This window comes from Coffea eugenioides, unplaced genomic scaffold (assembly GCF_003713205.1).
Source record: "Coffea eugenioides isolate CCC68of unplaced genomic scaffold, Ceug_1.0 ScVebR1_3132;HRSCAF=4286, whole genome shotgun sequence".
In the NCBI taxonomy this organism is placed as follows: domain Eukaryota; kingdom Viridiplantae; phylum Streptophyta; class Magnoliopsida; order Gentianales; family Rubiaceae; genus Coffea; species Coffea eugenioides.
Genome location: NW_020863681.1, coordinates 97245 through 110573, shown reverse-complemented (window position 1 = coordinate 110573; position 13329 = coordinate 97245). Strand labels below are relative to the sequence as shown.

The 13329-nt window shown below is 35.8% G+C and overlaps 1 protein-coding gene across 1 annotated transcript; it reads right to left on the bottom strand.

Annotated features, from left to right (window-relative positions):
* Positions 1 to 9863: 9863 nt before the first annotated feature.
* Positions 9864 to 11219, bottom strand: LOC113757553 (putative nuclease HARBI1). Its single transcript, XM_027300763.1, has 3 exons — positions 10686 to 11219; positions 10377 to 10602; positions 9864 to 10312 (listed from the first exon to the last, which is right to left on the bottom strand). The coding sequence occupies exons 1-3, from the start codon at positions 11217 to 11219 to the stop codon at positions 9864 to 9866; spliced, it is 1209 nt and encodes a 402-aa protein (XP_027156564.1).
* Positions 11220 to 13329: the final 2110 nt, after the last annotated feature.

The following is a 13329-nucleotide window of genomic DNA, read 5'->3' as shown; positions in this document are numbered from 1 at the left end:
GCTATCATTCCATGTCTCAACAATAATCATCATATAAAATCAGAAAATCATCAAAAATTCTAAAATTTATCAAACTCTACTTTAAACCATAAATCTTCCACAAAATAGCATATAACCATCACTAATATCGATTAAAGGTTAGAAATTTCCACCTTAACACTAGAGTAGCTTCTACTAGTCACATACATGCCAAAATCAAAGATGAAAAACTTAGATAAAGTCTAAAAATTAGTGAATATCATCATCCCAACTTCCAATTCACAAGAATCTCCATAAATCATCAAAAGCAATAACTTAATCACAAGATTAAAGAACAAAAAGAAGCTTCTAAGGATTATACCTTCCAACCACCTTGAAACAAGCAAAGCAAACCCTTGTCCTCTCAAAACTCTCCACCCTTAGCTTGCTATCACCTTCGATGTGAAGTTAATCAGACTAGATTTCAAAAATCTAAAGAAACCCCTTAAGATTTGGTGAAGGAATCAAAGGGAAAAAATAGAGTTTCTCTCTTAGTTTTGCTCCCAAAGAGGTTCGGTCAGCTTGGAGGAGAAAGAAAAGTGGGTTTGGAATCCCCAAATATGGTCAAAAGTAAAGACTTAACCATTAAGGAAAACTGTACGCGACAGAATCTGGCCAGAATATCCGGTCGGATTCGAGGCAGTAGCTATCCAATTTTTTTTCAAAATCCACCAATAATCCGGCCAAGAACTGATCGGATTTTCTGCCGGATTTGCTAAGAACACTGTTCACCAGGAATTTTTTTTTTTCTTCTTTCGGGCGTCACAATCATTAACACGGATATACAATTCTCAAGGTTAAGTACAAAAGTTCAAAATCCAACCCACTACTTATACTATCACTATTACACAACAAAAGTTCTAGTCAAAAGTTTAGTCTTCCTCTAATCACTCGTCCTTGCTCTCAAACCCCATAAGGAAAACAAATGTAACGGAATAGAGGGATGAGCTAAAGCTCAGTGAGGTTCCCATACACATAATCAAGCAATTGAAATAAGGACATTAGTCATTTAATAACAATCAATCGAGAAAACATTCACAATATAAAAGCAAAGAGAACACACTCATTAAAAGGATACATGCTCACGTGGAGCCATTCGTTTATTTATTCGCCAACCATTTTCCTTATAACTCCAATATTAGAAAACATTTTTGCAAGTGAAAACTCCTTCAGTGTTCTTGACATTCATTCATTGATTTCATTTCCCACCACTAGCCAATTCACTGGCCAGTTCTCCACCAACCTTCGTGGTCATACACGAGTATACTAAACATTATCCCAGGGTCACCAGTCGCCCGATCGAATCCATTTCTGGCTCGAGTCGACTGGCAACAAAGGACAAGGGCCCAATTCAGCCATAACGCTTACATTCATGCACAAGTAGCATTCAATCATTGAAAATTCACTTTTTTGCTTGGGTAGAGTGCCATAAAGTACACACTCACCTATCGAAAATCCATTTAACAATCATTAGAAAGTATTTAACACTCAAGCGAATATTCAAAACAAGTACACAGTCATTTAATACACAAACATTCAAGAAACACTCACCCTAAACAAGTCACATTTTATCAAAATTCAGTTCAGGGCCGACACCTTGGCCACTCTCGAAATCTGCAATCAAATATTGTCCACAAAGAGCCAATCATACACGAGTGCAAGCTGCATAACTTGTATTTCTATATCAAAGGAAAAAAGGAATGAAAAGTATAGTAAGTTATATAGGCAAGGTGCACGCGTGATTTGTAAAGAAAATGATCAAAAACGGTTAAGTTCAAAGCCAATATGTGCGACTAAAACCATGTTTTGAATAATTGTTTAGAATTTTAGAAATCAGGTTTAGAACACTTAAGAAGTACATGTTAAGTCGGACCAAGGAAATGGAAAACAAAAGAAAGGTAACGAGAAACAATGAAGATGGCAGCTTTGCCATCCTTTGGTGTTTTGATCACAACTGAAGCTACACTTATTGGATTGAGGAAAATTTTATGGCGTTTCGAAGATAAGACATAGACCTACATTTCCTATGAAGACATCAACACCCGAATCGCATATTTTCAGGGTAAAAAATGGACCGTTAGAAACACATGAAAAACAGGTCAGGAAAATTAGAGTTTTTGCGCAGTCAGGATTGCTCTGGCCAAATCATAAGCTAAAATGATCCAATTGATATGAAATTTTGCAGTAGAAAGTTAACTCAAATCCCTATAACTTTCATGTTTTGTCCAAAAGCTGATTCAGTCCATAAGCCAGTCAAATTCGAGCCTCAAATTACTGCTTCATCCAGTAAAAGACAGAACAGGTATGCAATTTCAGTCAACTTTGAAAATTCATAGATATTCATAGGAATTGAGAAAATTTATGAAATTTATGCGGTAGAAAGTACTCTGAATCTAGTTTCAAACACAATAAACAGAACTCAATTCTGACTTTCTACACCAAGATATAATAGATTTCCCAAGACTACTCAAGGGTTCCTGCAGAAAATTTTCAACAGCACCTCCTTTGTGTTTACTACTTTTCCAGCCAATTCAAGGCTTCATTCTTACCACAAAACAGCCTCAACTCAAGCATATACATGCCAAGCCAATAACTCACTAAATCAAGCCTATAACCATCACCTACTCAAGTTAGAAAATGTAACCCTAAGCTGAAATTTATGCATCCAAGTTGGAAATTTCTACCAACTTCACAAATTCATGATATCTTCCATAAAACTTCCATATTCAAGTCATCTATCCAATAAAATGCAACATAAGAAAGGAAAGAAAAGTTTCTTAGCTTAATACCTTCAAACCTCAAGGAAAAATACAAAACCAAGGCTTTCCTCTCCAAAGAAACTCCACTACAAGCTTCCTTGCCACCTTATTGCCACTTTGTTTGGTTTAGTTTTGTTGTTCTTGTTGATCTTCACTCAAACAAGGCAAGAATCAAGATGGAACTTGAAGCTTTGCTCTCTTGTTTTTCCTCTCTGAAGTTCGGCCAAGACATGAAGGAAATGAAGAAAAATTGACCAAAAGGAAAGATAAGAAGAAAGGAAATGTTTTGGGTCAAAGGTTGCTTGGATCATTGCCACTTGTCACCCAAGATTTCCTTCTTATTTTTTTCTTTTCTTAATTTTCTTTAGTCAAAAAAGATAGCTGGATTAAGGGGTGCTTTAGGGAGGATTAGGTGACATAAAAACAAGAAAATTAGGGTAAGAAAGTAGTGGTCAAGTGGTGTACATAATCGGTAACAAACGGTACACGTCGGTTTAAGCCTATTTTCCTTAACTCGCTCGTACTTGTGTTTTAACTTATGATTCACTAACTTATTAATAGCACTTCTAATCACACACTTCCTCTTATCTAAAACTCACTCTTAACCACCAAATTTAGTACACACACCTCACCAATTAAACACACTCCCAAAATACGCAAAAACCCTAGTTTGCTCTAACTATAAAAGTAAAGGTAAAACTCTCAATTCTATGATTTATTATAACTATTGAGGGAGTAAATGAGTAATAAAGATATTATAAAGTAATTTAATCAAAATAAGAGGAAATTTTAAGAAAATATGAGCAAATTTTCCAGTCGTCACACTCTCTCCCCCTTAAAAGAATTTCGTCCTCGAAATTCTAACCTTCATAAGATTTTGGAACGGGTTGTTGAACCAAAGTGTATACTCTAGCTGATGCCCTGGATCTATTTCCTCTTTCTTGGTTCAGCCTAGAAGTAATCTGATCCCTTTGCTGCACATTCAACCCCTCTTTGTTGCTTCTCTGGACAATTGTGAAGTCGATGATCAGCACTTCCACATATCAAGCATTTCTTTCCCTTTACCCAGCATGCATTCTCAGTATGATTTATTTTTCCACAGTAACCACAAGCTAATCGAGGAGCTTCTATTGAATTCTTTAGAGAGACTTCCTCTTGTCGTCCTCTTTCTACCTGACTTTCTATTGTCGAACTTCCCACATATTGTCCTTGCATCCATGGTAGGTAAGGTGGAAGGTTTACTCTTCTAGCTTTGGAAGGTGGTACGATGTCCTTAAGGTCCTCAGGCTCACTACTTGGCGGACTTCTTTTTCGTACTTGTAATGCTTTTACTTGCGCCCTTGTAATTTCAACCCTTTGGGCTTTCTCAAGAACTTCTGTGAATGTGTGACGGCCCCACCTCACCCTAAGGCGAACCAAAGGATTCGGTGGACCGCCTGCCCAGCTCTCGCCAGAACTACGAAATCGAATCACACAAACTCGATATAGCGCACGAACGAATCCCTAAGAGAACAATCAATCGAAGACTACTAAGTTGAGAAACATGAGTTCTACACCGTAAGGCACCATGGTACTTCCATTAAACGCCTCAACGGAAACGAAAATGAAGATGAAAATGCAAATGAAAAGTGGACACATCACAATCTGGCCAAGATACGGCTGGATTTGGTGAACAGTTCCCGCCAGAATTTTCTTTCCTTGTTCAAATGCCGCGCTCATCCGATCGTCCAATGGTTACAAGTAGCATCTCAACAAACGCAAAGGTACCATCTCAAATGAATACACTTAATGTACATGATAAAACACTTATATACATACATTGAAAACTTTACAATTAAATGACCCTAACAAAAGAACGTTTACACTAGCTCAACCCTTTTCTCAAAATCACGGTTCAAAGTGTGGTTCCCTGTAAGGAAAACAAAGATAACAGGAAGGGGGTGAGCTTACGCTCAATGAGGTACCAAAATAATAGCAATGAAGAATCATGAAACTTCATATTCAATTAGTCACATATGCAAATCAAATAAAGAAATGAACAAACACCATGGATAGAAAGGATACGGGTAGCTCTCAGGAGCCCAAAATTTCCGGTTGCAGTACTTGATCCAAACCCATTAACTCTCCGTTAACGTATGAAGAACAACCATGTCCGTAGACCCCCTCTTTACACCGAATTCCGTCCACCAAACTTACCCCTTACCGGGCCCGAACACCTCAACAGAAAAAGAAGTGGTAATACTTGAGTATACCGGAATCAAGAGTCTCAATACCCAAAGATTCCTAGAAACAGACTACCGTGGTTTGTTATCTAATCGACTAGGCCCTTGCCGGCCCGACTCAAGTAACTAGCCACAGGTGTTGAGGTCGGAGGTCACAGAAAGGTCGTTGGATACCAACCTCCAAATGATGTCCGAACAGACTCAGATACAGATAACAGATTACACACAGTAAATAGGCATACAGACAGACAAGAGAACGAGTGTGATAAAGTACACCCTCGTCTCAAACAGAATAAACAGATCGTACAGTCATTCAAATCACAGATTGCAGGTGCAGAAACCAAGTTAAGCAACAAATGAGGGGTGTGGTACACTCACCAGTTCAAGTAAAACAAATTCAAACGTTTCCCCCCGAAGTACTTCCTGGATCACCAGCACGTCCTAAAATGATCAAAGTAAACAATTATGGTTCCTATGGGAACGACATTCACAAATGAAACTCAACTATGAGTCGTAAGCCTAACCAAACGAACTACGAATGCAAGGGTGCAAAAGCGTGATTTTGGAACGAAAAGGTAACGAAAGGACTTAGGGCTTGAACGACCCAAAAGCCCTTCATTTCTACCAAAAGGCAACTCAAACTTAAAGGGCCCAAATGGCCTAGAAAATTGGACAGCATCTCCCCAAAATTTGCTTACTTTTCCATCCTACAATCAACACCAACTCATCTCAAATCAACCACAATTCTACATACAAATCATAAACATACCTTTCGGCATAACAACCACAACTGAAGTTAAACTTATCGGATTGCAACGAATTTTGTGGCGTTTCGAAGCTAATACATATACCTACATTTCTTATGAAGACCTCCAAAACCAAATCATGCATTTTCATGGTCAAAAATGGAAATCTCCACAAAAATAGAAATCTGTCCGCGAAACAGGGCTCATGGGCAGTCAAGGGTATTTCGATCATTTCACATGATACAGTGCTCAGATCGAGCTGAAATTCTTGAGGCAGCTAGTTAACACCATTTGCTACAACTTTTATGTTTTAACCTAAGCCTGATTCGGCCTCTAACATGCACGAATTAAGCCGGTCAGAACAGGGCAGATTGGAACCCTAAAACTGAAATTTCCGCACAAAACTGAAATTTTCCGCAAACAACAGCAATTAACGGACAAAGGCTCCATTTAACACAACTTAGAGCTATCAATCCAAGGCTAACCATAACCATCATATAAAAATAGAAAATTCCCAAAAAATCAGAAATTTAGCTAACTCCACTTTAATCCATGAAATCTTCCATAAAACAACCTATTTAGCCACCACAAGTCACTAATTTGACATTACCATGAACAAAGAGAAAGTTTGTAAGCAAAGTACCTTGACACCTCAAGAAAGGTAGTAACTTGGGGGTTTCTCCTCCAAAACAACTCCACCAAGACCTTCAAACTCCCTTAGCAAGTCACTTTGGTGGACAAATTCAAGATTTAATCGGTTGGATTTCAAGATTTAAGCAAGAAATGGAAGAAGTAGTTGAAGTTTCCTTTTCTTTTCTCTCAAGGAGAGGTTCGGCCAAGAGGTTGGAAATGAAGATGGTTTCTTGGTCAAAATTGAAGTTTTTAGTAAAGGTAAGAAAGTTAGGAAAGTCCACCATCCAATCGGGTGGCGACACATGGCACTTTTAATGGTTCAAGCTTATCTTCTTTCTTCCAATGGTTAATCTATCTAGCTAACCTCTAATTATCTCCTAACACCTTGTAATTTAATCCCTTTGTGCAAAACTTAACCTAATTGGCCGAATTTCTCTCACTTAACGCACTAGCGGGTCCCACGTCCAATATACACTCCAAACTTAACATAAACTAACTTATATCAGGAAAATGATTTAAAAACTCTATTCACTTATAAAATCTTTAGAAAAATTAATATAGTAAAATAAAGGGAAGAAAATGCATGTGAAATAAAAGAATATAACATAATATAAACTAAGGGAATTTTACGGGTCCTCACAGAATGTAGTGATTTGAGCTGCCACAAGAGCTTCCTAGATTTCCACATTTAAAATCTGTACAAACCGTCTTACTCTTCTTTGCTCCGTAGTTACTAATTCAGGGGCAAATTTAGATAACTTAGGCTTAGTTTGGGAGTTTATGAAGGAAGAGAAAAGAAAAGAAAAGAAAAGAAAAGATAGCTTAGGAAAGAAAGGAAAAGAAGGGAAAAGATGCATATTTTGTTTGGGAGTGTAATGAAAGAAAAGAAAAGAAATATCTTTCTCTTATTTGAGAGTTGGAGAGATATGGAAAGAAAGGATTTTATGAGAATACAACTTTACATATTTGCCCTTTCAATTTGTAAATCAAAGTCCAAAAATTAGTTTTCTTGTTCCCATAAATAGAATATTTGGACAAAACAAATTTTTAAAACAATTGCATATGCATTCCCATAAGGTGAATAATAAAAAAAATTTCTTGCCGGACTTTGATTCTCTTGCATGCATGTAATCGCCTCAAGTCCTTGTAGTATCTTTTAGGTATTCTTGACATATGATTTTGATATTGACCGAAAATGCCATTATGCATGTTTCAGCTAGTGTTTTTGCTAAGCTGAAACTCAGGTTTACCACTAATTATTAGATTATCTCAATCTTCACTTCTTCACCACTTGATCCATCCTAATGTTTATAAAATTTTATTTGTTGATGGTTAATGCACTGACAAGCATGATGTTTGGCATTTAATATTGCAAGTTTTCATCATTTGATCTTGTTATACCATGTATCCTCCACTATAATTCACGGTAATTACCTCTTTGAATTATTTCATTGGTCCAAGTTTCACCCAAATCTTGTACTCACATTGTTGTAAGAATGAATTGGAAGCTGAAATGCGGCTATTTTTACATAAACCTACTCACACAATTCTTAAAACTTTAATTTCTTTGGGAAATATCCTTGAACCCAAAGAGTAATAATTCTTAACAAGAAAAGACTGCAGCTGAAGAAGAAGGAAGCAGTAATGTAAAAGTAGAGTGCCGTCCTGATGAAATCTTATTTAGCTTTATCAGCTGCTCAACTGTCTATCATTTAGCTTTAGTTTGCTAAGTTGAAACTCAAGTTTACCACTTGTTGAGCTGAAACATTAGTGATAAACTCAGGTTTCAGCCATATATATGTTAGCCAGTCTGTTTGCTTTCTAAAGCAAAGATTGGTGAAAACAACAAATAAGCAAGGAGGTGCATGGTACCATAAAATACATAAACCAGGTTTACATGGAATGTAACCCAAGTCAATAAAATGGAATGCAACCAAGTGAACTCAAAATATACAAAAACCAGGTTTACATGGAATGCAACTAGGTTGGTTGTAGCATTCAGATTTCCTAATTCACATGAGCATTCACTCTTGATACAAAATAATTCTATCAATTTCTAAACAAAAATACACCCAATGATCTACATATTTTCAAAACATGAAATGTCCAGTGGTAATTGGAATCATCTCCAATTTCCAAAACTAGCTTATATCTTCAAAAGCATTTCGAACATCTGATAACACACTCATGTAGACAAAAGTGGCTAAAACCCATTCATCAGTTTGTTCAAAATATTCCTACGCCTTTCCGATGGGCATCCAAAAAAGCTTCTTACTTTCTCGGTGTTTTGACAAAGGAACACATAATAATCATCAATCAGGTCTGTCTCAACTCCAATATTAACAAGTTCATCATAAATCTCTTTCTCTGAATATACCCGTGGCCTAGATTTTTCAAGAATAGTATTACCTTCTCTTAGTGCATCAGCAACATTGTGAAGTGCACCCTTCAAACTTTCAAATTCTTCATCACATGTGACTTTTCTTTTCTTACCTTGTGTTGCTATTGTACCTTGAGATTGTTTGTTGTTACATGCCTTTGATTGTTGTGCATCCAACTGCTTACTTGAATTATTGAAGGTCGCTAGACTGATCTCATTTTGAGATAGCATGTTGTCAATCTCAATGATACTTTCAAACTGCACTCCATTTGGTTCATTCATCCAACGCATGCGTTTCTCTTTCGCTGTTTCAGCACCTTGTCCCGTTGCTCTATCTTTAGTAAAAAGTTCTTCTAAACTGTCATAATGGTTGATAACTTTAGTCTTCCACCTTATAGCTTTAGGTTTTTCCTAAGAACATAAAAAGAAAAATGAAATACAAGCATCATTTCAATGATAAAATAAATAAAAGCAATAAAGACAGTAAAACAGTCTAGCTAACATATACCTGTAGAAGTTGTTCCCAAACTTCAGGTTCAGCACACCAAGTTTTTGTGAATGGGTTCCAAGAAAAACCACTTAATTTTCCATTTCTAAAGAAATCATAGGACTCTTTGAAGTGTTCCTTGAGTGTCTTCAGTCGATTCTTCAAATGACTTTTGGTAAATTCTATTCCAAGTTTCTCTTTCAACTCATTGATAATATTATTGTATGCAGTTGGTGTAAAAGTTCCATCCACGCGAAATCCTTTATAATGCTGATCCAAAAGGGCCTGAATGAAGACTTCATCCATTGCTAGAGTCCATTTCATGTTTTCCTTCATGATGCTTGGATCTTTCTTCATGCTTTTCCAATTACACAAACTATATTTGTAGAAGAACACATAACAAGAACAGAATTTACATCAAAATAAAAGTTTTATATTAATTCTAATATGAATACATGGTTTTATAGATCCAAAAACATACATAATCATATTAGACAAAAGAAGATTCATGTGGCAACTTGTATTTATAAACTCACACTACTAATATAAGAGTACAAGTTAACAAAATAAGGATCACATTACAACTTAAACAAAAGAAATCAGCATCAAGTCAAGTTGTCAAAGTATATAATCATTCCACATTTGCATTGCTATTTCATTCCTTAAACCCTCTCCTTGAGCATGATCTTTTTCAGCACTTATATCTCTGCTTTCCTCCTTCGATGGAGATTGACTTGCCAATTCTTCATCTACTTCATTAATGTACTCCAAGCCAGGGTCAAACTCCATGAGAAAATTATGTAATATACAACAAGCAAGCACAATTTGTGATTGTATTTCAACACTATAAGTTGGTTGAGTATCTCCAATGATTGGAAACCGTTTTTTCAAGACACCGAATGCTCTCTCAATTGCATTACGCAATGATGAATGTCCCAAATTGAATAGTTCTCGAAAGTTTTGCGGTTGTTGACTTGAGTATTCCTTCAAGTGGTACCTTACATTTCTATAAGGTGTAAGAAGTCCCCTTCTCAACATGAATCCAGCATCAACAAGATAATATTTACCTATACAAATATCAAATAGTTACTACTTAATTAAATGCACTAAGAATAATTAACTAAGTATTACCATTAGAAATGATTAATTTATCTTCTCTAGTGAGCGCATTTTTTATGATCCTTGAATCTGATGCAGTTCCCTCCCAACCAGGTAGAACATATGTGAATCTCATATTCAAAGAACATGTAGCAAGCACATTTTGTGTTGGATGCTCTTTTCTACCACGATATTTTGCCGCATCAATATTAGGCACCTTAACGCGAACATGGGTTCCATCAATTGCACCCACACAATCCTGACAGTTATACACTATGTTAAAATATAATTTCTATATGAATTTACAATTTTTAAAATAAGGTGTCGAAAAGTTTATATCACCTTAAAATATGGATAAAATCTTGCACTATTAAGTATTTCCGGAGGAACTTGTTCTCCCGTAGGCTGCTGAAGAAATTGATCCTCCAATGCTATAACTGCTCGTAAAACTCTATGAAAATGACGACTAACAGTTTCTCCAGAACGCCGATAAAAGTATGACATTGTGATATTTTTTGAGGGAATTGTTAATATATGGAGAAATTTAACAACTTGCTCTTGCACCGTGGCTCTTTGAGTAGGTTGTAGACCACCATGTGTTTGCAATAAGTCACATAAGCGCCTAAAAGTTTCTGGCCCCATACGGATAACCTTACTCAAATATCCATTTGTACTAAGTTGCATCAATAATTCCTCTCGTACTAAATGACATTGTGCAGACCAATATCCAATGGGTCGATCCACATAATTTGCATGACTTAGTTTTCGAGCAATTATCATGTTTATTACATGACAAACAATTTCAGTAGCAACCAATTGTCGCTTCCTTTGTTGATTGTCATATTCTCCATCGACTTCATTTTGTTCCTTATCCATCTAAAAATGTTTGTATTAGAACACTAAATTTACGAATGAATAGATAATTAAAAAACAGATTTTATTTATTTACAAAGGTTATGGAGTCATTATCAAATACAATGTTAAAATTCTAAATATCAATATAAAAAGAAGTATTTTTTTAACAGTAATGTTTTTAAACTGTTGACATAATTTACAGTAAATAATAAAAATAATGCAACATCCTAATAAATAAAGATGTTTTTAAATGAAGATACTGAGATATAAATATCATTTTGTCTACTCAAACTTTATTGAAAAATTCTTCATGCTTTAAATTAAGTTGATCAAGCATTTGATTTTTCATGTCTTCATTTTGGTCTCAACCAGGGACACCTCTATGAATATAAATAGAACTGCTATAGCCTAGGAGATTTACTGATATCAACTAACGTAACCAAATATGATTTATTCTATTGTCATATGACCACCATCTTGTTAGACCTCATTTTGTTTTTGACGATCAGCCACCATTCAAAATAATACTTCTAGTATCATCATATTGTTAATCATTTCAAAGAAAGATGCATTATTATAATAAAAAGAGGCTAACATATTGTTTATGAACTCTAGATGGATCATTTTACAATTTGAATCTTACATAGGCAAATAAACAAACAGATTGTATGCATTCAAATTTCATATCCATTTATCACCACTAAAGCTGTCATGTACCATAACCATGCAAGATATAATCACAAATCAATAATATAAAATCAAGAGTTCATTGACAAGAATTTTATGATAGAAAATGAACAAAAAATTTAGAATATAAACAATAAGAATCTACACAAAATATACTTTTTTCACAATGTTCTAGAGAAGACTGAGCAAAGAAAGAAAGAGAGATTGAGTTCAAGAAATACCTTTTGTTTGGTGAATTATGAGTGAAGAACGGAAGAAAGCCAAGTTTTCTGATTTCTCAACTTGTTGGAAGTTGAGAAAGTACATGACACAAGACCACCGAGAAAGCTTTGCAGTGCTTTTAAAAATCAATTTTAGGATATATTAATGAATTTTTGTATCAGCTTTTAAAGGACAAACTTGTCATATTAAAAATGTCTTTTGGCGCCCCATCATCTTTCCGTCCTTTTCTTCCCACTTTTGGGCGGAAAAATTTTCAGCAATTGGAGGGAGATTTATCCGTTCATTTCACTTCTCTTCTGTACTTGTTAAACTCCCAAAGGAAAGAAATGGCTGTCCTTTCTCTCTAAATACTTTCTTTTCTGTCCTTTTCTCCCTATTCAAATGAAGCCTTAGTGAATTGGGTTTCATATTTTGACACACTCAAGGCTCCCTGACGTAATCTAATAAAATCGTCCTCCATTTTCTCTTGGACTAAGGGCAGAAGGTATTTCTCATTAAATTCCCGTATGAAATTTACCCAAGTCCACTCTATTTGTTCCCTTTCCCACTTAGCCCTAATCACATTCCATCACGCACGAGTTGGCCCTTCAAATTGAAATACCGCAAAAGTCACCTGTCTCTCCTCTGGATAATTTAGTGCGGCAAAAATATTAATCATTTGTTCTAACCAACTCTCGGCTGCCTCCGGATTAGATCCTCCAAGAAACTTAGGAGGAGAAAACTTTTGAAAATGCTCTAGGGCCCTATCCTCTCCTCCCTCAGGTTTCCTGGGTTGGTTAACAGGTGCTCGCCTTGTTGTTCCACTAAACGTGCCAAAATATCGGTCATTCGTTGTATAGTCGTCGCTACCTGATCCCCTACTTTGGCCTGTGGTTCATATTGTTGTTTAGCTGCTGCTTCTCTTTTTTCTCTTGGTTCTTGAGCTTGCCTAACCCCACGTCCACGATTAACCCCTCATCCTCGACTTCTTCGTCCCTCCATACCTTTTTTTATAAACTATATACGTGTATGAGCAAAAATAGATCGGCTATATATATAGAATAAGAAGAAAACAACATAGGCCAAAAATGAGAAAACATCCTTAGAATATATAACACAACAAATTCACAAGCTAAATCACAAAAATATTGTACATATCATCCTAGCAAAACCAAGTTCACAAAACATGTCTAGTATACTATACATATTAGTCTGCAACACGACAAACACATACATACATGCA